Source organism: Bactrocera oleae, chromosome 3 (genome assembly GCF_042242935.1).
Source record: "Bactrocera oleae isolate idBacOlea1 chromosome 3, idBacOlea1, whole genome shotgun sequence".
NCBI classification, from domain to species: Eukaryota; Metazoa; Arthropoda; class Insecta; order Diptera; family Tephritidae; genus Bactrocera; species Bactrocera oleae.
In genome coordinates this window covers 84,792,854-84,820,163 of record NC_091537.1, presented here as the reverse complement: position 1 = coordinate 84,820,163, position 27,310 = coordinate 84,792,854, and the positions used below count along the sequence as shown (strand labels likewise).

The following is a 27,310-nucleotide window of genomic DNA, read 5'->3' as shown; positions in this document are numbered from 1 at the left end:
ACAAATGTTTATGCTTTTATATTTTTTTTGCAATGTCCAATTTGACATGTTTTTCGTTCTTACTGAGGTAGTTATTTTTGATAAACGTTTTGTTGCTAAAGATGTGTTCGTAAACAAATTATTGGTGGTTATATTTCTTCCGCAACCTATAAATGGTTCAGTGAGTTTGAGAACAACAAATTCGCTAAGTGGTAATTTTATAAAATTTCATATTCTATCGGTCAAAAGACCGCTCAGGGTAGACAACGGTAGAGTACATATTATTATTAGGAAAAACGAAAGAAGAAGAGAAATATGTAATGGAAAATTAAACAGCTATATATTATATTGTAGAAAAAGTCGTGCAGTAAATTCAAGAAAAATAAAAACCTGGAATTATTGTAAACAATTTTGATTAAAGTCTCAAAAGCGGTCATTTCACCGCTCTGGTAGGGTTACTGTTAAATACGTGTAATGCTTGTTGTCAGAGCAATCGTGATTGCATGAGACCTTGCTTGCGCTCGTCGCTCACATGAAAAGATGCGCGCTCACTAGCTGGTACGCTGTACATACCTAAAAACAGAATAACTGGATTGACAAAATCAGATTATAAAAAAAATTCAGCATTCAGCCATGTGAACACTACAGCTGTAAAAAAGCAAGGCAGCAGGACGCTCAAGTGTTACTTCGTAGCAAGAAGGACGCGCTGTGACGTAGAGTGTAGCAAACGAAGAGGAAAACTATCAAATTACATAAAGTTGATAAACATTGTTGTCCACAATAACTATCCGTAAATCCAATACATTCCCGCAACGATTGCCAGGCGTGTGCAATCATCAGACCAAGATTTGGCCAGAAAATGTTCAACGCTGAGAGGTCAAATGCACATAAGAGCCCAGCAGACCGAAACACCGGCAGCTGTAGAACACCACAGATGTGAAATCTAGTTGCATTTTTGTAATAATAATAAAACAAAAATGATTATTTATATGTCCACAAACAACCATGCTACGCTGCATTACAACTGCACTGAACGGTTGCTTGTCCAGCTCGGAATGTATTTTCATTTCCTTTCCAGCTCTAAGCTGAATTTATTTGCTATTCCGCTTCCAATTTTCGTGTGCCCACACTTATATGTATGTGCATAACAATGTTAGAAATACTCGGTAATGTTTGTTGACTCACCTCCTTATCCAAGATGCTACCGTCTACATTCTGCGCTTGATCACTTTTGGAACAACGATTGCTCTCTCGTGCCCCTTGCTGTTTGATATCAAAATATTATTTACTATACTTATACTCGTATACTATTGAGCTGCTTTATTATACATATATAGTCTTAAACTAGCTTTCAGCTTATAATTTTCATATTAGAAAGTCCTGTTATTTAAAAAGTTTCTGTTTATCTTGGAGAGTACGCTTTTAAAACTAAGGTGCACGTAGATTTATCGGGAAGAGATTTATATCAAATCAAGGGCCCCAGTAGCTTCCAAGTCATAAACAACTCATTTCCATGAATTTTTAAGAAAGGCGATTAAATACAAAACGTTCTGCAAATTTATTAGGGTTGTAACTTATCGACGAGGCTTAGGAACTTATAAATACTTAGATGGTGAGTAATTAAATATATTGCAAGTGAACGGTAAACATATAAAGCGCGACTCTGTTATTAAATGTGTGTGATATTGAATGAAGCGAGGCGGGAGGAAGCCAAGTCAACTGAAGTGAGTTGGCGGATGGCTGCGGGTTAAAAGGAGACCAAAAGCAAAAAGCGGATAAAAATATTTAGACAATATGTGATTTGTAGTCAACGTCTTAAGCGCTTTGTATAGCGGATGGAAAAAGTAAAAATAATAAAGGAAGATAGCAAATATGGAATAGTGGTTCAGGGCACACACACTACAATGAATATATATGTGTATGTGTGCTACAAGAAATATTAATGTGTAAGCACATGAAATTCTACAAGTGCACATCTGTTGTATTTACTTGCAGCTGCTAAAAAGAATTTGCCGCCGAAAGAATGAGCGTACTTGAGGACTTCGTTAAAGGATTCGTACTTATACTATTGTAAATGGCAACAGAGGCTTCGCATTTAGGTTAATGTCTGTGTGTTAGTGGGTATGATTATGTTTGCCATTTTAAAGGTTACACGGTGCAGCTTTTTTCCTCTTGACAAGAGGGAGCAAAGGTCCATTTCGTGTGCGACAAATCTACATTTATTAAACACATACGGGCTTTGTACACAAATATACTGTAAAATCTGCTTTTTGGTAGCTTTATAAATACCTGCATAAGTATGTGTGCGCGCTGGCTTCAAAGCTCAACATTTTGCGAAAATGAGATTTTGTGAAACGGATTTGTTTGACATATAACATATGTACGTACAACTCGTACAACAAAATAGCTGAACACCAGCAACTAGTATTTATTTGTTCAACCAATGTATATACATATATGCCCTTTCTAAGCTGTGGTCAAGATGCTCAAAAGTCTTTGATATTTAAGAAAATTGTCAACAATAAAAACCGAAACAAGTTCCTGGGAAATAAAAACGCAAAGAAAATTACAAACATATTTTCATGTCTTGGAAAGCTTTTATTTAATTTAGCTAGCGTAGTGAAATTAAATTATAAGAAAATATCTCAGCAGCAGTTTGGTTATTCCATAAGGGCTAAAGCAGTCATATTTTACAGATTGTGTTAAAATTTGGACACATAGTGCTTGGGCTGTCATATTAGCGGTTGGCCAAGAGAAAGAGTTAATAAAAATGTTTTTTTTCTGTGAATTTATATTCACATTCCACCGTCATCCAACACTAAACTTTAACTTTAAAATTACCTGACAAACACATTTGTGATGAATACAGGGGTCGAGAATAAATCACTATTAGAAAAAGCTTTCCTTAGAACCCAAAATTTTTGTGAAATTTTAGACAAGAAGTCAACAAGCAATATGCATACTTTTCCAGCGAGATCACGGAAATTATATATCAGAACAAGTCACTTACGTTATGAGATATAATTTGATATTTTTTCCTTTCCTTTCATGAAACAACTTATATATTGGAATTACCAATTACCAACAACTATAGCATATAGCTGTTATATGAGCTGAACGACCTATTTCGAGTTTTTTTAAAACTTTTTTTATTTTACAAGGTATCTTCATGAAATTCGGTACATATAATTATTCAAAGATTGCCTTGTCTAGGCATATTTTATAGCTTAAGCCGTCGCTTTAATTACATTGAATCGATGAGGTAGTAACTTTAGGAGGAAAAAAAGTTTGTTTCAATTTGATTAACATCACAAAAATTTTATCACCATTGAATGAGCTCGGTTAATATAAGATATGTAAGTGGTTAGCAATGAATTTCATTACACAAGCTTAAACTTCACAAAATAAATGAAGCTAAAGCTAGTGGGAAATGCTCTTATTAAAATAAACACATACACACACTTTAAGTTCGGCATCCCTCTTAAATGTCAAGCCGACCGCTCGGTCGCTTCAAGCGCCTGTTAGATTGAGTGCAAGTTACGTGCCCTCGGTTGTTACTGTCATTATTATAGTACAATCTGAATTTTGTTTGCACAAAAAGTAACAACGAATGATGCCAAATTATTTTGGTTGCCAAAAGTGTCATGAAATAAAAAATATTTCTCGTGTAAAAGCAAAATGCTTATGGTTGGTGCATGGCAATCAGCTAGCTAGGAACTAAAAGAAGTTTACGAAGAGACAATTGTATAACGGCCGTACTCCCGAGTACGTAACCCCTGTAACACTTTTGCTGGCGACACAACGACGCGCCACAAAGTCTTCTCTCCACCATGCTTGCTCTCAGCAGCAAATAAACTTGCAAATATCTTTGAAATATTAAAAATGAGAAAAAATAACAATAACAACAATAGTGGAACAGTTTATTATTGCGCTGGAATTGGCCTACTACAACTGCCGCATATGCAAGGTCTCAAGGACTTATGCAGGCTGGCTGAAGATTACAAACCCGATTAAGCACAGTGTTTTGGTTTAGGTTTCACAATGCAAAAATGCTCCATAACTAAAAGGCAACCTTATTTTGGCTATGCGCCCAAAGATGTGCTTCGTAGGCGTAGGACATTTGGATTGTGAAGCTATACAGAAGACAACGGAAGAAAACACGCTGCAATAGAAGAAAGTGCTACCCAGACAGTCAGCCAAGTGAAACCAATTGATGAAGAAGAAAAAGAACAACAAAAAAAGAAGAAGACAGAGAAGTATGGGATACGATTGGTAAAACATTGTAAAATGTAATGAGTGTGAGGATGGCACCAAAGTGACCGCCGGCACAGAGGCCAGTCAGCCGCCAGCAAAAGTCCAAACAGCAAGCGAAAAGGCCAATAAATGCTTACAAATAAAAATTTGTTGGTTTTTGTCTACTCACACAGCTGTAGCGCAGGCATAACATATAACTGTAATCAATATTATTACAATTCGAAATGTGGGTTAAAATCAGAGGGGGTGTTGGTGAAGCAGTAGGTAACGAAAGAACTTGCGATTTGTTGGTTTGGTTTTGGGGCTTGTCCCTTGGCGGAATCAGCTGTTAGTGACAAATTCTATGGCCAAAAATACGCTACAACAATAACAAATATAATAAAACGGTTCTGGTAAAGTTTCGTCTTTGTTTTGTGTTTGCATTTTCTTTGCGTGTTGTTGTTTGCCCTTCCGCCGGATGTGCGAGCAAAGTTTTAACAAAATAATAGCCTTAAGTGGGAAATGAAAAGACATTAACACACAAAGCGACAAACTAAGAAAAAAAGGCAAAAACAACAACACATTTAATTGGTTTCATATGTCCCATTCATTTGTCAATTAAAATTATTTGATTTGTTAATATTTTCTCTTTTCCCTTCCAATCCATTCATATGATTAATAGGTCATAAAGAAAAAATATAAAATATACGGTCAACTCAACAGCAAAGAAAATCACACTTTCTGTCCTAATTATTTTTCCGATTCAGCGCACCAAATGTCCATTTCGTTGTGGCATAATAAAGCTTATCGGCAGCGCTAGATTTGATACGAGTGATACCTTGCAGGAATAGCGAACTCCTGCGCTTGTTAAATCATTGCAATGGCTATCATTTTGTGCTTCAACATACCTCTGTATAAGCATTAATTAAATGTTTTACGTTAAGCGCAGGCACTTTAGTCTATTAGTGGCGCCACATTTAATATGCTCAGTCACTTTGTTTATTCGCTCACTCATTGACCAACTCACGCTGCGAAGCTTTTGAGCAAAAAAGTGGTCAGTTATTGTTTACCACCGCAATTTACTTTCCTGTTTACCACATTGTCATCAAGCAAATGCGATAACTCTCGCCGTCATCAACGAGCGTCACTCTCCTGTTATAATTTACTGTTGTGTTTGTGGTGTTACAGAAAAGTACCTATCATTATCATGTCATTACTTTTCGAATTTTCTGTTATGTTAAAAGTGCAATGAGGATATTTCGTAGTTTGCTGGACGTATTGAGTGTGCTCTGATTGTGAGGCACGAACTTCGGTAACAATCGTAAAACCAAAAGGTATTTAAATTTTTGTGTCACTCACTGCAACGTAGACTGATTGAAAAACTTGAACTCTATTACAGTTAAAATATATTGTGAGAGTTAAAAAAAACTGTCTGTTTTATAGTCGGAGGTGAATCGGATACAAGTTTTTACGTTTCTTTACACTTGCGCAAATAATATTCAGAGTTCGTTACTGATACAATTGCAACAATAACAAACGTGAAATTTACTGATTAGTACAGTGAAATCACTATTAAAAGTAGCTCTTTCTTTTTGGATAGTTCAGAAATAATAAATATATAAATACATGTGATTTTCGAAGAAGACGAAAGTTTCACAATTTATAACCTAACTTTAAGACGTGTTTCCACTGTCTATTTCATATAAACTTCATTCTATAAGAGCAAAAAAACTGAAGAATGTTAACTAACGCACAGGTGATTAAACGATTAACTGTCTGCGCGTCTGTGGCGATGAAATGAAGTGGAAACAGCAGCCCATTGAAAACTCTACTAATTCGAGAGAGATGGAATTTGTAAGAATATTTGTAGCTGATGGCTATTCGCAGCGAGATGATACCAGTGCGCTTTCTACAGCGGTCACTTCTCCTGAGTCAAGTTGAGTTTAATACCGATTATGTTACATAGTAAAGATAGATTACAGCGGACTGGTTGGAAATGTTGTACGGAAGGAGATAAGCATGCGTTTTACCTAGAAATGTTTTGTAAATAACTAAAGCTTGTCAACTACAGACAGTTAAATGAGAAATCAGTAGGTCACAACTATGTAATCCTTTATAAGCTTGTCAGCTTTGAAGGAATATTTAGATATGTTTGAATGAGCCAGTAAGGTCGTCTCACTGGTCACTTTAAGCTAAAGTGGAATGAGTTGGTGTTACTTTCTGGCAGTACACGAGTCGGAAATATTTCTGCTTGGAACCTTTTGGTCTTGGAAGAAAGAATTTAAAATTTTGTTATTGCCGTAATTAGAAAGTCACAATGCAGTTAAAACATTTAGCAGATATATGAACTCTAGGTGGATGGTTCTTGAATTGTAAAATAACGAACAAATGGTATCTTAAATACTGTGTTTCTTAAAGTGATTTTGTGTGGAGTAAGACCAAGAAAAAGACCGAGACCTAGACCAATACCAAGATCAAGATCAAAACCAAGACCAATACCAAGACCAAGACTAAAACCAAGACCAATACCAAGACCAACACCAAGACGAATACCAAGACCAAGAGTTGCGAAAAAAAATAACAAACAAAGGTCGACATTACAACTTACTTATTAGAGCGACTAACAGAGTACTTGAGTTATGAGATCTACAATACTGGGTATCCAAACCTCTCTGGTTTCAGTAGCATCAAATATTATATATATACCTTTAAACTTTTCTACAATTATTCGTTCTTCCACTTACCTTGGATCTCTGACAGGTAGGTAAGACGCTCAGCACTTGGCTGCTGGGGTTCCTCATGATGCATATAACATCATCATGATCAGCAGCTAACTCCTCAACATTATCAACATCCGTTGAATCATCGTCATCTTCTTCACTGGGATTACCATCATCCGACTGGAAATTGAAAATTTATTATATTTTAAAGAGAAAGATGAAGTTTTTTTTTAACTTCTTTATTTTTGAAATACTTATTAGTTTTTTTAATTACTTAATGCCCTGTATATTATTTGATGTTTTTTATTTTGTTTCACTTTTTTTTTATATGTTTACTACTCACCGATGCGAGGGATGCGCTGCTGCCAAGTATAATTGTACCACCGCCAGCGTCACATGAGACCATCGGCGAGCATTGCTGCACCGATGCGGACTTCGTAAGTGGGTCGCATTTGGCGCCGATTTACATTCAACTCCACGCATCTACAAGCCCTGGCCACAGGTTAACGAGAACTAGGTGTGAGCCCAAAGTCAAGCATGCATACATATGTATATGTTGAATGGGCTTGTAAGCCGCAGGGCACTGTGAAATAGTTAAGTTGTGGCAGAAGTTGCATAGTTGCAGCAAATGTAGATATTCAAAAGCCATACGGAGAGAAGTAGTTATTTTTGTTATTTGCAAGACACCATCGCAAATGTGGTAAAACGTACAACAGGCAGAATGATAAGAAGTTATAAGTTATTAAGGCGTGTTTGGTATTAAAATATGCATAATATCTGTGTATGTATTTGTGTGTATAAATTTGATACATATATGTATATATATAATCGGCAATGTGTGTATAGATTAAATATAATAATAATGCCTGACTTTATAAAAAGTCAGAACTATACGCAAATTTGTATGCTGGTAAAAGACAAAAAATTAGGAAGACGACAAAAAACAAAAACAAGTACAAACAGCCAGATAATGATAAAATGATGATGAACTGAAGTTATGTAGGTATATAGGTATATATGTATATATATGTGTGTATGTGCATACGGACTTAATTTAGTGTATGGTATTTACAAATAAATATTAAACTGGGCGCGGACGCATTAAATGCCAAAAATGGGCGTAGAAACAGGATGCTCATATTTTTGTGTGCTATTATATATGCATATCTTATTTACACACATATACAGATATGAGGTAAATATGGTAAATGTGCATAAATGTTAAGTAATGCTGGATAAACATATGCGAAGGCTTAAAACCCACATAATCACAAACTAGTGTGTAAACGTTTGTAGCCGCAACCACATTGGTATAATTACTATAGTAGATACGAAAGGTTGCCATATCGGAGAAATGTGTTAAAATATTTTTATTAAATAATTTAGGAGTTTAACAATGTGATATATTTCTTTAGATGAAAGAAATGTTTGATAATACCTTAACACGCGATTTAGGAGTGTAATAGGGTTGCCATGTAATAGAAATTGATTAATTCTACAGAAATGAAATTGTAAATTAACGAACTGTGTGTCTTTCTAATTTTAATTGAAGATATAGAAAAGTCATTTAAAGCCCAATGTCGATCTTATTAAACAAATCTCTACCAGTACGAATAGCTATGAATGAGATCTTTAGTCTTGCCGTGATAGAGGGTTTTAGATGGTTGGGAACATCTTTAACTCGATAAATACTAGATCACAAACATTTGAAGCGCAATTCAAGATCCAAAGGACTCCTAGGAGAAGAATACCCAAAACCCAACAATGAAAGTGACTGTGACTTTCTGGTAATATGTATATTTTTAATCGAGTCATTGAATCGACATTGAGTAACCAGAAATGCATTTAAAAATCATATTACGCCGGCTTAGTGAAAAAACCGCTAAGTTCCAGCTATTGCCGCTCATGTCAGTAACGCTTTTGGAACTCATGTCGGACGGTTTCTTATAAATACAATTAAAAGAATGCCACACCTTCGGACGGCTGAGTTCAATGAACTATGAGGTGTACTAACGGAAAGGAAAATCATTAATATTTATTCCATACAAAATAAAAAAAAACGTTTATTATTCTGCAATACCAAATAGCGGACGAAATATTTAATATAAACACAAACTGTTTTGTATTAATGAAAATTTTGAAGTTAATTCATAATTGATGGCAACACTTTTCGGCAGCATACATAGAGTCTATTCACCAGTGGTTTACTTATACCCTCACGCTAAACCATATTATATAATATATGTATGTACAATAAATATTTTGTTTTTCTTATGCCTATACCGCAAACGGACGAAAGAGTACTAAACCGTCATAAGCTTAACACGATTAGGGTCGGAGGGACTCGCCGTTGGAGTTTTTATGCACAACAGTTTATCCAATATGAAGGCACATATGTGATAGGAAATAAGCCGCCTCGACTTATATGCTTATATCGTTGCTTTATATGAATGTAAATACTTATGTGTATACATAAGTACACTCTTGTGTGGATAAGAATATTTTCGCGCACTTCGAGTCATAAGCGAGTGAGCATGCTGCGATTTGGAAGCTTTGAATGAAGTTGGTTATGCTTTCGTGTGTGTCGTACCGAGAGTTTTATGTGCAACAACCCTTCATCTTAACAAATGTTAACTACTTAGACGGATACGCATAAGTGACGAGTCAGAAAGTCGCTGCGTTTCAATAAGTGCGACATGTAGCCAGCTAAGTTCGTGTAAGCAGACATCGTAAGACTGTTCTCGTCAGAGTCAACCAGCGAGTCATCTTCATCTCGTTGCACTTAAATGACGTTTACTTTTCGTGACTTTCCACTTGCATTACAGCTAGAGTGCAATTAAGACATAAGACACTAGCAATAATTTAACATAAACACTTTCAGCCTCACTCCAGGTTGCCTGTCGAACGAGAATTACTGATTTTGCGCTGAGGGCAAGTGAGTTTATTAAAATTTCTGTTATTACATGTAGATTGTTGTGTGACGTAATGAGGACTCATACTGGAGTATGAAAGTGTAATGTGCAACAATTTCGCATATCCTATTTATGCAGTTGTTATTTTGTAGAGTTTACAATGCTTAAATTACATTGTTAGAATTGAAAGTATATATAGAAAGTAAAGTTTATTAACTTTGAGATTTAGTAATTAAAGGGCGTAAAAACTTCATTCATATTTATGAGTAAAATTGCTATTCTATGGGACTGCTTAAGTCTATAAGCTTAAATAGAGCCTCGTTCTATATGTCCCACTCCTAATAAGGTACTCAATTAATGCACGCTGAATATCTGAGAACTGAGAACTTTCAACTTCTTTGATTAATCACTTAGAGAAAATAAGCAGTATGAGCATATTTTAATAACTCCTATGTCACGTCTTTTATATAACAAGTACGCTTTAGTCGCAATTTCGGTTCCAAATACTCTTGTAAAATGCTAATTCGCAATCATTCGACGAACTGTTAACGGTTTTTACGGCCCTCCCTTATGCACATTAGTACTTACTGTATGAATAATAAATAGCAGAAACCATATAATATTTACCCGCGTATAAATTATCCATATAGTATTAATCTTTTAACTTAAAAACCGAAATTTCACAAGCCGCACAAAAGAGCTAGCGGAAATAATGTGAAAAATGAAAGCTTTACACTAATTAAAATGTAAACAGTCGAAAATTAAAATTCAAAAGAAAAGTTGAACGATTAATAATGTGAAAACAGGCAAAGGGATATACTGTGAAAATCACCCAAAAACAAAAAACAAAAGCACAGAGGAAGCAAAAAGCGTCAGCAATGCTAAGCTTTAATGCTTTCACCTCCACCATAAAAGAACAAACACACTACACTTTAAAGTAACTGATAATACTTACTTCAGCCAACTCTTCCACCTCCCACGTTGAGCACTTCTCAATCATGCAGGGCTTCTGTGTGGCTGGCTTTGGCGCTCGACACGACACATCGATTATATGTAATGAAGAACACGATGAAAGAAAAATACAAAAACAAAGAACATCAAGCAAAAAGTGAAAATTATATAACAGAATTGCTGATGGTTAGCTATAATTTCACGAAACAACAACAATAAAAACAAAAGAAGGAAAGTGTGGGATAAACTTTCAGTAGCAATTATGAATACAATGACGGACGCGAATCCAGAGAGAGAGACAGAGGACAACAGAGCTGCGAGCGTTTTTTGATAGTTTTCAAAGCGCTCGAAATAAATAGGAGGTTCCACAGCAATAAACGACGTAAACCCTTAACTGTGTAAAGTGTTGCAACAGCGTACAAGTACGCGCTGAGTAGAGTGTATGAAAAGAAGCGCCAAACTAGGTATGAATAATTTTAGCATTTCTTGCTGTTGTTTCACGGTTTTGTGTTTTCCTCGTAAATTTTATTATTCTTCAGTCACTTTCTTTCTGTTTTCTGGCAAACTGTTGCTATTTTAAAACTCAATTTACACTTACCATTGTCTTGATGCCATTATTCTCCTTCGCACAAACCACCATGCGCTCACGGTAGCCAGGTTCACAGAGTCGGCTGCATGAACTACAGTCGTCAGTGATCCACCTGAAGCAAAATGAAAACGATGTTAATTAAAACAGGCTATTTTTTTTCTTTCAAAGAGTAGAAACAAGAAGTTAGAGTGGAGCATATGTATGTATATAATGGAAAAATTGGGATTGCCAAGTCTCTTATATATGGATAGCAGGTAAACATTTACTGGAACTTTATAATTTTAATAGTGAGATATACAATCAGCAAGTTAAGTTTAGTATAGAGAGACGCATAAGACTTAGTTCAACCAGGAAACTAAAAGAAGACCAAGACTAGATACCAATATAAATCGAAAACACTCTTCGTAGAGTCTGACCATCTAACCTTATGTCCAAATTAATGGCTTCTTCAAAATATTGTGGTCTCATATCTTCGCTACTGGATCTTGACACAGATAAAATGTTCTCAAATGTAATAAATTTGAAGACTAGATATATCATGAATATTCCACAAGAAGGTTTCAACCATTTTTGAGCACCACGTTAAAAAGTCTCAAGTTTTTAGATACCAACAACTACTAGCACCAAGAGCTAATAAGCTATCTATATAACCTCAAAAAGGCCTCAGAGCCTCAAAGCAACTGATTGGCTAAAATAAAAAGAATTGCTTAAAAATTTGTGTTTTGGTTTAATAACTGGACTGTATTAGAATTAAAAAGTATCCACTGTGCACGGATATCAATGACCAGGCCGGCTATCAACCCATGAGTACTCATAAAGCTGGCATCCAAATGAAGGAAATATTTTATTATTAACGAAGAAGCTACGATTTACAATAAAATACCAGATATAGCAGATCACTTAACTTCGAAAATGTACTTTAAGTTATATTGCTTAATAAAATAAAAAACTTTGCACTAACTTCAAAAGTATTATACTCTATACCCTCCTATAGCACATATTCAAAATTTTCGCTGATTCTCGAATGAACGATAAATATCTAGGATAATATCAAACTGAAACTAGGTGGTCTAGAAACCAGAAAACTCAAGATTCAATTGGCATTCGTTTGAGAAAGTGTTGAAAGAATTATACTCGTATAGACTTTACTTTAATATGTTATAGACGTTGTTTTTTGTTGCAAAACTGACCTGTTATCTTATATAAAGGCCATAAAGGAAAATTATTTGTATATGTGTAGTAATGTAAGTATTGTAATTTCAAGCGGATTTCCAAAAAGATTTGTGCTTCTTGTAGAAGCCGACAATTCGAAGACGGGGTTTCAATAAGCTCAGACATGGTATTCAAAAAGACAGTTTCTAGAAATATTTAGATTTCTTGCTAAAATACTTGTATTTAAGACTACCCTAAAACTAGGTGAAAATTTCCGAGACTTTATTAGCCACCTTGTATGTACCGACTTCAAGATTTCCACACAAATAGTTTGATGCACATACTTTGCATAACTGGATGTATGTACATAAGAATATTAGCAGTTGACCCAGTGGCCATAAAGAACCTTCACATTACATATGTAGTTGCCACTTATTTCTGCACATATTTTGTTTTTGTAAATTGCATTGATGCAAAATATCTTAGAGTTCTACAAAGTTACTTTTACTTTTTCAATATAACGCCGTCATCCACACAAATACACACACGCCTGCACGTACACATTCAAATAACATTATATGTTGCTGCTGCTGTTGCTGCTTACCAAAACAAGTTCGGTTATTCAATTTGTATACAAACGAGGCAAAGAAAAACAAATAAGCTCGTACAACTTTAGAAAACTTTAGTGAAAGTGACAGTGGTGTTTTTCTTGGGGTGAGGCGCTTGCAAAAGAAGGCGCCAGCAGTGGAAAGTTTTTCTCTTCTCTAAGTGTGTTCAAGAGCTGTTAGTGGTGACGCGTTAACAATAAATGAAGTGAACATAAAAAAAATCCATTTAACGAATGGCGCCAATATGACCAAAGACAGACTGAGTGTCAGGTGATAAGATTTCGAAAAATTAACATAACAATGAAACGAAAACAGTGGCAGAAATCGAAGGGAATGTCCAGCGCTAAATATGGAAATATTGCTAACGCTGCTTAATTATGGAAGTCAGTGGTTATCGGCCATTCAACATTCTTGTGCTCAGAAGTTAATAGTTAAAGATGTAGAAAAAAAATTAAAGCAAGTCTAGAGAAGGTTTTGGAGAATACAATTTAAATTGATACCCAATACAAAAGTAAAAAAGAGAGGTGCTTATATTAGAAATTTGATCAATTCAGTCTCTGTAACTTCAACATGTTAACTGTAAAATTTTTTTATTTCGCAAAATTCTGCATTATTAGATTACTCTTTAAGAGGCTTGCTTGATATTTAATTACTTATCATTTAATTTATTCGTTAGCTTCTCTCTTGGACATAAAATGACCAATTATCTATGCAAGTACTATAATAGAAGTGATGTTCTTCCCAAACCCATAGCTCAGACACTAAAAGCCCTCCGCGCATAACTCCAATATTTTAGTTCATAATGATATTTATACTCATATTAGTACTCGCATAAATTTTTGTACTCAAATTTGAAGTCATGCTCTTTTTGTACTCATATGCCTATATTATATATACTTATATTCACAATTATATATGCATTTGTATCCGTACTCAGTTTAATACTCATATCCATATCCATTCTGTTGTTTACTCATATTCGTTTTTACATTTATAAGTATACTAACCTGTTTGTTTATGCTAATATATATATACTCATATTCATACCAATGCGAGTACTTATTAATACTCTTAACCCAAAAAACGTTTGTATTTACTATTTCATATTCATACTTATAGAAGAGCTTTGCACAATTTACAGTATACTCAACAATATGATATTGAAAAAAAGAGAGTTCTTAACTTTTCAATGATAACACATTTCTCTTATGATGCTTTAAATATTTGTCGGACGACCTCTAAAACTAAGTTTTGGCAAAAATTGCAAGCAATAAAACTTGCCTAGATACACATTAGCCACACACCAGTCGAAGAAAAAATACTTCACGGCTTCAACAAAATGCTTCCACAAAAGGTGGCAGCGAAAGAAAGCACTGTCAATAGTAAACAAGCGAAAGAATAAACAAACCGACAGATATAAAAGGTAAAAGCTAATGATGACAGTGGTAAGAAAACTCCACAAAACTTACTTGCGTGAGCACGTTTGCGTGTTGCAGAGTAACACTGATGGTTTCGGTCGTTGCGGACCGCACAGAGAGACCTCGACTTCTACGCCAGTGACACGATTTCGACACATCGGTTAAGACATCTTATAGCCCGGGCGAAACATGAAAAAGAGAGAGAGAGTGAATGATAAATACAGAAAATAACAGTTCATCGGCGAAAAAGCATAAAATAAAATAAACGAAATTTATGAAATGTGTAATCTGGGAGGAAACATTAAAGGTATGTATAATGGGTGGCATGATAAGCCCACCTGCAATAATTTCTACCAATGAAAGTGTAAAACCGATAGAACAATGAAAGACATGAAGACACATACTACAACGATAGACAAAGCGAAAGTGATGGCATTGCTGATGAGTAGAACGAGTGCGCAGTGATAAACGTGAGCGGTAATGGCGCAAAGTAGCAGACTTAAAAACACGGGGATTGCCACAGGCGGCATACAATGTTGTTGTAAAATGTAAATGTTTAAGTAGCTGCGCTGCAATAGTGAAAGCGAAGTGAAGAAGGAAAGTAACGTAACGTTTGTGTCACCAAACTTCGAAGAGAAGAAGCGCAGCCAAACGTAACACACCGAGCAGAAGCACAGCCGAAACAATGTGAAAGCGCTTATATGAAAATGTTGACTGTATGTATGTAACTATATGCAGTTGCATCCTTTACACCTTTGAGACTTGCCAAGTGGTGTGCCGCTTCAGTAATGTGCGTTGCAAGCACACCTTAGACAGCGAAGCATTAGGGAAACAGCACGCGCACGATTGCGACACTATTGAGTTAGCTTAGAAATGTTTATAGGCAAATCTAGGCTCAGTTACAGGTATACTCCAGCCGTTAAATTGTATAAAAATTAAACAAAGATATAAAAAATATTGAAAAAATTATTACTGGGTCTTCAAAAATAAAATATAAGGACTGGATAAATGCTACGCGACGGAATTTCAGATTTGCCGCCATTTAAATTTTTATTGACAAGCGTGTGACTCAAAGGTATAGTTGGATTAACTAATTCAATTGTAGCTTACTTGCATGCATCTTAAGCAAAGTCAGATAGCGGTTGTGGAAATCAGGTCTGCATAACATAATTCAGCTTACGTGTTGTCTAGTCAAAATATTGTATATAAAAACTTAGTTCAATATATATACATTAAACATAGTGAAGCATAAAACATTATTGCTAAAAATTACGTACTAAACTTCAACTCCGATTAGTTGGTCTGAAACACCCTAATGAGCAATACATAGCTAAGCTGACAAATCGAATATCACAGCTGAACGTCTTTTACCAATTAACATAGCCTAGAGTAACATTTTACAATAACAAAAATAATTACATGCAAACCCATATGCCTACAGGCAATAATTACCAAATTAGACACTCAGTGGCTCTTTATGCTTCAACGGCATATCCATGAGATTAACTAGAACTTGTAAACACCAAAACACAGACATAAAATCGCATAAATTCAATTGATACTCAGCTTTGCGGTAGGAGAGAGGAGAGCGGAATGACAACCTGGAAGGAAATAAATAAATTTCCTACCTCATTATGGGGATTTCGGCGCTTGTCTTATAGGCCTTCGAAAGGCAGTAAGGCGGCAATGTTATTGATGGCGTCTAAGGAAATTGAGAATGCGCGAAGAGAATTCGTAATTTGCGTAAAAAATGGCAAACGGTAAAAAGAAGTGGAGATTAGAAGCCAACAAATTGATTTATGTCGTTTGTCAAAGAAGAGTAAGAACATATAGACATTACTATGTGGGTGATATTGTAAAAGATGTATTTGAGAAGTTACCAAAAGTACTTATGAACAAGTATAAACAAACATATACTCAAATATATAATATTATGTACTTTCATAAATCGTTTATTCACGTAAGAGTAACTGAAAGGAAAATTGTTTATATATATGCATGTTTGCATGTATGCTTTGTATATGTGTAAAATCTATTCACGCAAATTTAGTATAGCTTAAAATTTCGTGTCACATATAGCACTTGCTGACAGCTAGACTCTTGCGTGTACCTCGTAGCACGCGAAAACAAATCACAAGCGCCTTGATGTATACAAACTTTATTTATATACGTATACATATGCACGAGTATATTCCTCGACTCCCACTAGTAAGTAAGAAACCTTCAACTTTCAGTTAAGTGTTGGTTTTCAAGTGTTTTCTTTCTTTCCCTGCAAATTCAAGGTTGTATTGCGCACCTCACTGTGGCTCTTTAGAGCTTTTCCCTTTATTTTATTCACTGCCAATTGACTTTGCATAAGGCTCTTCTGGAGACATTTATTTGACTATTGTAAGCTATTGTGTTCACGTCGCATGTGGCGTATTAGTAATCTGCATTGCATTTGAAATAATTGATTTTGTGTTAGGTGAAATCAATTACAATCAGTATTTCTTTGAGATGGTCTTTTGCTGAACGAATTATATCAAGTTATGGGTATATTATACCCTTTTGAGTTAACTCCACTGGTTACAACATAGCTGTTAGAGCCTGTTTCCACACATGCTTTCATCGAATAAAAATGAAACCAAAATGTAATCTGGCTTTTTATAATTTAAAAATTTTAAGTAAACATTTTTAAATCAATTGTTCAGTGAAATTGAGCTAATTTAAATGTATGGTAGACACGTTTTTGTTTTTTTTTCCTGATTTATTATCGAAATACTTCAGACTAAGGAAGAGAGCATACGTCGACGCATAAAAATTAGGACCATCAATTAGAATCGATTATACTGAAAAGCATTACACTTTTCTAAATTATTATTAGGCCTCAAAATAACTTTATGCTTTCTGGATTTCTTTGCTCCTTCTGAGTTGGCACTGCATTTTCTCTGAGATAATTTAAATTATGTTTTAATGTTACAACATAAATTCTTGATAAACCTACGCATTTGTTTAACTATCCTGTTTTATAATTTGAAAACATATGTGGGCATATTAACATATTCAAAACACAAATTACCAATTCAGGCACTTCCACTCGGTAACATCGCAGATATAGAGTATAGTCTAAATAAAGTTACGTGATAAGTTACAACTTCCAAAATTTAAATAGGCATTCGCCATTATGCCACACTTAGTGGCAATTTCACCAAAAGCTGAGTATGCGCCTCCTAAATACACAGCGTCGCCTATATGGCGTACTCCATGCACGAAAGTAAACGTAGCTGCTAATAAAATAAAAGTGGAAGTAACGCGTACTTGAAATATCACTGTGATTTGTTACTCAAATCAAATCGGCACAGTGCCATACGGTGCACGCAGTTAAGAAACGAAAGTATACGTGAAGTATGTGCGTATTTGGGCCAAGTGAGAATACGTTCCCAAAGGTGTATGTATGAAACAAAGGAATGCGAAATAAATTTGACATGCGAAAATTGCATTCGAACTTTTATCAGCCATGCTTGGCAGGTGTGTATTCAATGCATTTGTTGGAGGAATGGATGTGAAGCAGATGACGCTGTTAAGGATTATGCGGCTTGCGCGAGGCTTGAATTGGCATGAGTTCAGGTAGGTGATGCCAAATTTAGCGAGCGAACTAAACGTGTTGGATTAAAGTGAAATTTGCGACGTCACAACGCATTGTTAGGCAATATACAGCTTAGAGGAGTTGGCTGAAGCTTGCTAAAAATAGCTGCAACACCAAATCACACCATCATATACACTAAATCCAGCAAACTGTGCGAAGTTTATTTGCAAAAATTCTAGTTACTAGTACCTGCTGCAACGGTGTCGGCGCCAATTCTTGTAGACTCCCATAAAAATGTAGTGTCAATATTTTGACATACTAAAATTTATTTGTCTCGTTATTCACGTTATTGTCGTGATATTTACGTACTTTTTGGCACACTAAGCGACAGCATGGCGGAGCCTCTTCTTTCAAGCCATTGTATGCGATTTGTGCGTGTGTGTTTGGGTAGCAATAGTTTTTTATAACAATTTCATTATTTTTATTGATTTCTCTGCGTTTACACCTACCTCCATTCTTCTTTAGAATCTACTGTCTTATTGAAATTTTTTTTCAAATGAAGGCAAAACATATTTAAAGACCACGTATACAAACGGTCTTTTGCTTAGCTTACATATTAATGAAAATGTTCATGAAATCACCTGCAGAAATTAAGTTTCCCAACACATTACGCTACTTTTCAATTTGCAGCAATTGACACGCATGTGGGTTTTCAAAATGAGGAACCTGTAAACCCGGGGAGAGTTTAGAAAGTTCCCACACATCACTTATTCACTTAGCCACCCTGGCAACGACAGATGATACCAAATGCCGAAGATTGAATGATGTATGAATACACAAACATACAAAAGTATTAAGATATCATATTCTCAGTTGATTTATTTTCGCACTTTCTTCGACATATTCGTACATTTCAAATATGTAACATGTCGAACATTTTAAAACTATTTGTATGCTCGGCTAAGTATGCTTTTGTATCGGCAGCGGTTATGGTGCTAAAACCGGCACTGGCACTCAAAGTTTGGTTCATACCCTTGAACTGAGCACCTATCATCCAAAGAACTGCATGATATATTGGCGTTTATTACAGAAAATTGAGGTCATAACTTGTCGGCATATTGAGATATGAGAGCAATGCTATGTTGTGCCACTACAACGAATATATCTGAGTTGGAGACTCTTGGCTGAATCGAATATACTAAGATTATACTGTTTCCAGCATTCTTATTTGCTGACGAGGACTAACCAAAATGCTTCTTCTGCAAATACACCTGAAGAGACTCTATGTATAATAAATACAAAATGGTAAGAACACTAAAAATAACCGAACACAAAACCTTTACCATAAAATAACGTGTTGCGTATGCATTATGAATTAGTTTAACATAACCTAATAAACACTCTTCAATTAAACAAAGTTGAAAGGTGCCACATTACTTCGTGAGTTTTTTACTGAAGTTGTAAATTAAAAAGTTTCCCTCTTATAAAAATAATAAAAAAATATTATTTTATATTTTATTATTTACATTTCCTATTTCGTTTACGAGCAACAATGCGCGAAGAGATATGTAACAGTAAACACAAATGTGATCAAAAACCACAAAAAAGTACTTTATTGCCATTCGAAAGACACTCCAAAAGCACAGAACCACACATACACATTACATTTGTTGGAGAGAACATACATACAATATGTATGGAAAAACGAGTATGTACAAGTAGGTGTGTATATGGTATTTTATGCAATGTTGACTGCCAGAGAGAACTACATTAGTGGAGTTGGGTTTTTGCGCTAACGAATGATTTATTTGTGTGCCTACGAACTCATACGAACAACAAATTGTTTACAACAATGCAAAATATGAAAAATATATTTAAACTATGAGCATTGCTAGCCTCCTTTGTGTCTGTTTGTATGCCCGGACTAGTCATCCTTACAAGTTCGGTGGAGTGTGAGTAAGTTTACGATTCACATACGAAAATGTAGAAATGTGTGTAGAAAAATATAAAAAAAGTAGTAAAAATAGAACAAACCGGCAAATAAAACCAACAATAACAATAAAGATAGACTGAAAAGAATAATAGCAATAAAAATTCAGAAATCACTAACAATAAAATCATTTCAACGAAAGTATCATAACGAGTTAGCATATAACTCAGATTTAGTGTCAATAAACTTGTATCTTTGTTGTTCGATAATTGCAGAAAATCTTTAATTTTAGAAAATTTTGTAGCTTTGTTATTGGCAGCAGAAAAATATTGAAAATAATCCAAATGTCAGCAATATAAAAATAAATAGTGGTATTATATAACAGAAAGAACACGGCTCGACATTATAAATTACACGACATCGCGTGATTTTCGGTGCCGCTACCGTGAATGTTGTCGATGTTAATAACTTTAGTTAGATAAGTAATAAAAGATAATCTCATTGCGTTTTTAAAATTACTCAAACAGTTTTTACTTCACTTGATAGCGGAAGTGAATTTTCATTAAAACTACCATAATTTTGCACTCAGCGCTAATTTAATAACTTTGCGTTATCCAACGTGTTAGTTGGAAATTTTAGTTTTTCCAATAGATTAGAATAGTATGCACATTTCGAGGCAACCCGTTCGACAACGTGTGCCATGTTGTACGCCTACCGACAGTTGCACGATCACATGATCATCATAGCGTTCGGGATCCTCAACACCTTCGGATGATGCGCTGACGCTCAAATATAAATGTGCTGAACGGCCCCTGAAAGTTAAAAAAAAAATTTTTGGTTGAATAATGGGATTGAACAACATGTGTAACTGAAAAAAAGGTAACTGATAAACTGTCAAAGTTGTATAGAGGAAGGTGAGGTGGAAACAATCAGGTACTTTCTCCTTCATTTTCAAGCTTTTGCAAGCCTGAGGTAGAAACATCTCGGTAGTCATACCTACGGCGTACCTGGCGAAATAGTTAAATTTGATATCAGTCAACTCAAACAAAAACAAGTTGACTTGTTCTCAGCGACTTAGTGGAACATTTGGGTTTCTACAACTATCGCTCCAACAGAAACTTCCAAGTGCGAAAGTATTATTTGCCTAGCAAAACAAGTACATGTCTGTCTGATGTGTGGTATATCTGATACAGAAGCTCTTACCCTTAGAGTAGAAATTAAAATTTGGTATTAAAAACGTGACTAAAAACTCCGCGTGGGTCAACCTCTCGATCGCATCCAAGCTGGATTATTGTTGATTTGACTGTTGTGTTTGCATGCTTCTATTTTATAATTGAAACTTTGTTATTTATTGTCTGTATCTGTATAATATATCTGTTTCTCAAACGACTCGGTAAACAAACCCGAAACCGGCCCGAAGGGTCAACGCGCCATGATAGACGTGAGCGTCACTGAAACCAAACCATTTCCTTCTCGCATCTAGTTATAATCTACGGTTCGTGCGAGTGTTATAAATTGCGTTTGATTTTGTGGATGTGGTCAATTGTGTACCGTTGTGTCAAAAAAAAAAGTGCTTACACATTTTCACGAATGTCGCGTGCCGCTCATAATCATAAATTTTAGGTAACTGACAATCCACTCTGACGTACGGCAGAAAAAGAAAAAAGAAAACAACACTAAACACATAACCGAACAGAATGGCGGTTCCCGGCGAATGCACTTATCGGACGGTGGCGACGGCAACGGTAAATGTTTGTTGCACGGTTAGTGGATGTTTGCTACATACACCACATATGATAGTTTGTTATTGCATTATTACATTCACCTGCATGTCAATGCACACGGCTCCACATAGTCGTAGTGCGGCGTCCACGTGTAGAGTGTACCATCGTAGGACACGTCATTGTAGGTGGCACTCTGATGCGCACTTAAGTCACCACTGCATGTTACAGTTACGGTAGCGTACGCTTTCGCCCTTGCAACCAATTACTATTATAATAGAAAACGATAATTTTATTTATGAACAGAGTAGGAATAAAAATCGGGTAGCGCGTTTTAGCATTTCGAATCCCTAAATATTTCGTTTCTGGTCGAAAGAATTTTTACAACGCGAATAATAGCTTCACGGGTTCAGTACTTGTGAGTTTAGAGAGTTCTATGGATCTTACACTGTTTTTGTGCCACTACCCTTATATATATTAAACTACGTTGAGCAACCACTAAGCTTTTGTTGTTTTTGGATGTAATTTAAACGTTTACAATTGTTGTTGTTGCTAGCTTTTAAATAATTGTCTTTTGTCGTTTGCTGTCAGTCAGTAAGTCAGTCACGTTGTTACCATTTCGAATGCAAAACGACTACCTTCGAAGTTGAGGCAGGAGGCGGAAGCAAGGATAAGCGAGTACAAGCGCGTTAACTGGCAAAAGTTTCCACGGCCGCGCGTTGTGCAAGTCTTATTGAGGCGTTTTAATGCTCCATAAAACATTAAATCCACGTCACTGGTTGTCAATGTTGCATGCAGCGCGAAGGACGAAAAATGTGCACAAAACAACAGCAACAAAAATACAGATATAGTAGAATAAAACCAAAAAGTGGTGTTAAAGCAGCAATGCTGTTACGTGCAGAAAGGGGGTTAACGGTATATTGAGGATTTGAGGCAACCCAAGTTAAGTAGAGTTGAGCCAAAAACGTAGCAATAATAATTTTACTTAGTCGGCATTATTATTTTAACATTTTATAGCATTACAAATACATACAAACATATCTATATACTGTAGTTTTGTGATTATTTAATTTATTTATTTAACGTTTTGTAGTTAATATTTTTTATTAGTTACTGTTGTTGTCTTATCGTTGGCAATGATTGTCATTGATTTTTGGGCACTTGTTTACTTTTGTCCAATTCGTGCATCCTTTTTTGATGTGCGCAAATACACACCATATACACATTCTTCCTCCTGCCAACTTAAATATCACAGCTGTCACTTTGCTTTTTTATGCCCATTTCCGATCATTAATGTTGATACACAATATTGCGCTTATGCTGGTCACAAAAAGCAAAAATAAATATGCAGGTGGATTTCTGTAGTCAAGTAGCCAATATTTCTCTACGACCTTGGCGACTATTGTTAACCAGAAGTAATATTATGAAAAGAGTAAAAAGTATGTTCCATCATATTTATTGCATTTTCAAGACAATTTTTTTTAATAAGAAGGTTATCTATTTTTTGATCAAAGTATATGATTTTTTCTTCAACGAGAGCGAAAAGCGTGGATGCCACTAAGTTCATCTAATGAATAGAAACTCTTAATTAAATTTCCTTAATTTCTGCTATATGAAGACTTCTACAATCTCTTTTACCTGAAATCGATCCAACTACTAGATTGAAAATGATTTAAAAATCTATTTAATTGTAATTTATTAAACTAGTATTTAACGATTTATCTCAAGCCTTTAAAAAATTCTGAAGAATGTAGTATTATTGACAATCGAATAGAGACAATTACGTACTGATTGTCTCTTTTTACAGTGGTGTCATAAAAAAAATTTGACGTTGTTGACCATGCTATCTAAAAAAGTGGAGTGAAATTTTTTTTTTATTATTTTGCTTACCCTAGGGTTAAATCTGTAGATTATAAAAATAGGAATTTTTTCGACCAAAAAAAAAATTTTTTTTAACATCTAGAGGCGGCGTACTCAGTTTTAAGGTAAATTTCCAAATGACTTGTCCAAAATTTTTTTTTTTTATAATCTACAGATTTTAGCCCCAGGCTAAGCAAAAAAAAAAAATATTTTTTTGTTTGCTCCTTCCACTATCTAACTATTTTAAAGAATATTTATTAACAAACGCCACTTCCTTTGCATCAATTTCTCTTACAGAATATATTATATAATAAAAATCTTACATTAAACTCGTATATTAATACTTTGTAAAAGACGCATAACATAAATAAAAAATTACATGATTACTTTAAGCTTAAATTTTGAAACAACCTTAATCAGGTACAGTAAAACGCCCTTTCACCATTAGTCTCTTAAATGATAGCAAGAACACACATGCTTATCAAGAAAATTAATCGAAAGAATAAATATAAAAATAAATGAAATACTTTTCTTTCTCCCAGGAGCCTTAGGTTCAATACTTTCAGCATTCTCATTATTTGTGTGCGATTCTTGCCAATAAAGCTATTTACAACTCAATCGAAATCAATTCGAAATCAATAAGTAATAAATTGAGCTCTCCGAATTCTTGCCTCATGGTAATTGATTACTTTTATGCAACAATAAATACATTTCCTTAATGCGGGAATAGAAAAATTATGATGAAAATAAAAAATGAAAATCTAATAATTTTTCAACAAAGCACAAATATTTATATACATATATGTATATATATATACATGCATACATATATAGCTCACCATTCATGCGAGCACTCTGGATCGTAAATGAAAGACACCCAGCGTCAAGCATGCAACAGGCGCACATCAGCGGTGCTCCTGTACATTTCAATTCCATGCACGTCCTGGCCGAATGCTTATTTGCCTTTGCTACACAGGCGGCAAACGCTTTTGTACTACCAGTAACAGTTCACTTATTCAAGCTTTCAGACAGTCTATTTGGTTGAAACCAAACATCAACATCAAAAAGAGTAGATTGAAATGGAGAAACATGTTCAACAGCAAAATTTACAACAGGTTGGTAGCAGGCGAGCACTTCAACCAGCCAAACTGACTCCTCTGCCGCTGTGGCATGCAACAGTCGGCGAGATATATCCGAAATACAAGTGTTGAATAAGAATTTTTGTGAATTCTCCCGACAGCTGTGAAAATCTTACAAAGAGAGACAACATCCACAAGCATCATTTTTTCAAGATTGTGTGGGTAAAAGGAAAGTGAAATTACTATTTAAGTATCTATTACGCAATTACCTCCTTACAATGTTTATGTTGCAGAAGTGACATTGTTATGTAGCACACTAATAAACTAGCAAATTGCTCATAATTGTCTAGGATGGTTTCGCAAAGAATTGACAATGCAAATAAAAAATCGGAAAGCTTACCATCTTTTACAAATTATCAATGAATTATTTTGTGAAGTTTTCCACAGATTATTGCTTGTCGTATTAAATAAATTAATTTTAAAAAATACGATATATAGAAAGCATATTTATGATTTTGGCATGGTATATGCCAAATTTTTTGAATTAAAAAAAATCATCTAAAATAATATAAAGTAACATATCATTTTATGTTCGAACGATCCTAACGCAAATTGGAAGGCCTTGAACCAACCGTTATCGGTAATATCTTTGATATTAAAGGTAAACCCTTATGAGAATAACGACACTAATTTCGACCATAGATCGCTCTATACAATTGACACTAATTGGTCTGAGAAGAAGCTAGAGCAATTTAGGTATACTGCCCTGTTTTGCAACAGAGTCTGTGCTCTGTTCAAAAATCAAAAGAAAAAAATATTATCGAATAGATATTTTTATTGCAATTTAGATACTGCAATAACAACACATAATAGAATTTAAGCAAATGGAGATTTTTCAACAAACCCAACATTATTGTTAAAGATTTAAATAATTATATATAAAGTTGCTATACCTATAAATTTAACTGTAAATTCTCTATTAAATTCGAACACTTGTGTCAACCTTTTCTCCGTTTTAAATCATTTTTCTGTGAAGTGTCATAGGTCATGTAGGCTACCACAGCGACCCACAATTTGCAAACCATTGCATATTTTCTCACTTCAACTGAACTAAGGAAAACTTAATAGCAGTAAATGGTATGTGTGAGCATGTATGGCGCATATATTTCTCTATTTGTGTGTAATAAATATGTTTGAGTAGAGGCTTGGACGTGGCATGCTGCCTATTTATCATGCAGAGTTAAGAGGTAGTCCTCTCAGTCGTACCGATGCCGAGCTACTATTCGCTTTGTCGCAAGCATACATATATAAATATGTATGTGTTTGATACATATAAAGGTACGAGTTTATATGATTGTGTGTATCAAGCACATACAAAAATAGATTTGCAGCACTTTGTCTCATTTACCATTCCGGTAATTATTTATTTATGAGTTGAAACAGTTTCAATAACTCATTTCACATGACGCTCGGGTCCAGCCGAATGCCAAAAGTATTGGAGAATACAGAATGTGTCAAAAAGTTCGATAAAAGTGAGAAGCAGAGCACGCTAAAGACTGATGGTAGTAAGTTGTAGAAGTATAAGTGTAAAAGAGAGCGGTGATGGGCACTGCCGGTACTAAAAAAGATAGGAAAATTGAAAAGTAAACTAAAAATGTACCTTAGAAACAAAATTTACTTTCACGCACGCTTACCAACACAAATATGTACTTATTTACGCGCTGCAAATGTGTCGGTAAAATTTTTTCCATTTGTTTATATTTTTATATCTTGTGTGTGTTGTGGAACATTTTCTTTCAATGTGTCAGTTAGTTTTTCCAAAAGACAGTAAATGTCAATGTAAGTCGCATAGCTGTAACGGAAAAAAAAGCTCACTAAGTACATCCGAGCATATTTCTCTTTAAGTACACAAAAACATATATGCTTGACTTGCCGCCTATAAATATGCAACGATAATGTACACGAGTTTTCTACTTGTCGTTTTAAACAAATGAAGAAAATAGAGTAATAAATGGATGGACCTAGTGAATAATTCTGAGCGAGCGCGTGTCGTAGCTTTGACAAGGGACGAACTGTTTGATGGATTTGACACATATGTATTCATATACACATGTAAGCATATTTATGTATTTAAGCTCAGCAAGAAACAGGCAAAAATAGAAATGTTTAACATAATATAGCAATGCTTAACATAACATAAAAGCACATACAAGTATTATTCTGCAACTTGTACCGTACGCTGTCCGCGCACCGCTTGGCCATCCATTTTGATTGCCTTTCCTTGGCAGCAACATTAGCCAAGGTTGCGCTGTCTTTCAATCAATTTGACTGACATTAATTTTCACTGAGTTTCTGTTCAGTTTTGTGAGGATTTAATTTGTCTTCCGGTACTAAATCAGCGCAACGACATTTAAGAAGCAAACAAGCACGAGCAAAATTATTGTTAGGTATATAAGTATTCCTTTATCTAGTATATGAATCGATCTACAGAAATTGGAACAATATAATAGTAATTCACATAAACGAATAGACAAGAGAAAAAATTACACGAAATAAATAAATGAGTCATTTAGACTAGTAAGTTCAATTGTTT

General features: G+C 34.9%; 1 protein-coding gene and 1 long non-coding RNA gene across 3 annotated transcripts in view; both read right to left on the bottom strand.

The window, feature by feature from the left end:
• LOC106627093 (uncharacterized) overlaps positions 1-10,889 on the bottom strand; it is a 37,282-nt gene extending 26,393 nt beyond the window's left edge. For both annotated transcript variants that reach the window (XM_070107089.1, XM_070107090.1), the window contains exons 1-3: positions 10,800-10,889; positions 7,276-7,515; positions 6,957-7,112 (exon numbers count right to left, since the gene is read on the bottom strand). In XM_070107089.1, the coding sequence (XP_069963190.1) occupies positions 6,957-7,112; positions 7,276-7,338 (219 nt within the window). In that variant the 5' untranslated portion in view covers positions 7,339-7,515; positions 10,800-10,889. The remainder of the gene's footprint in view (positions 1-6,956; positions 7,113-7,275; positions 7,516-10,799) is intronic.
• Positions 10,890-10,983: 94 nt separating this feature from the next.
• LOC138855690 (uncharacterized) overlaps positions 10,984-27,310 on the bottom strand; it is a 41,361-nt gene continuing 25,034 nt past the window's right edge. Inside the window, exons 3-5 of the long non-coding RNA XR_011395517.1 lie at positions 20,773-20,869; positions 14,614-14,732; positions 10,984-11,496 (exon numbers count right to left, since the gene is read on the bottom strand). This is a non-coding gene — a long non-coding RNA (uncharacterized lncRNA). The remainder of the gene's footprint in view (positions 11,497-14,613; positions 14,733-20,772; positions 20,870-27,310) is intronic.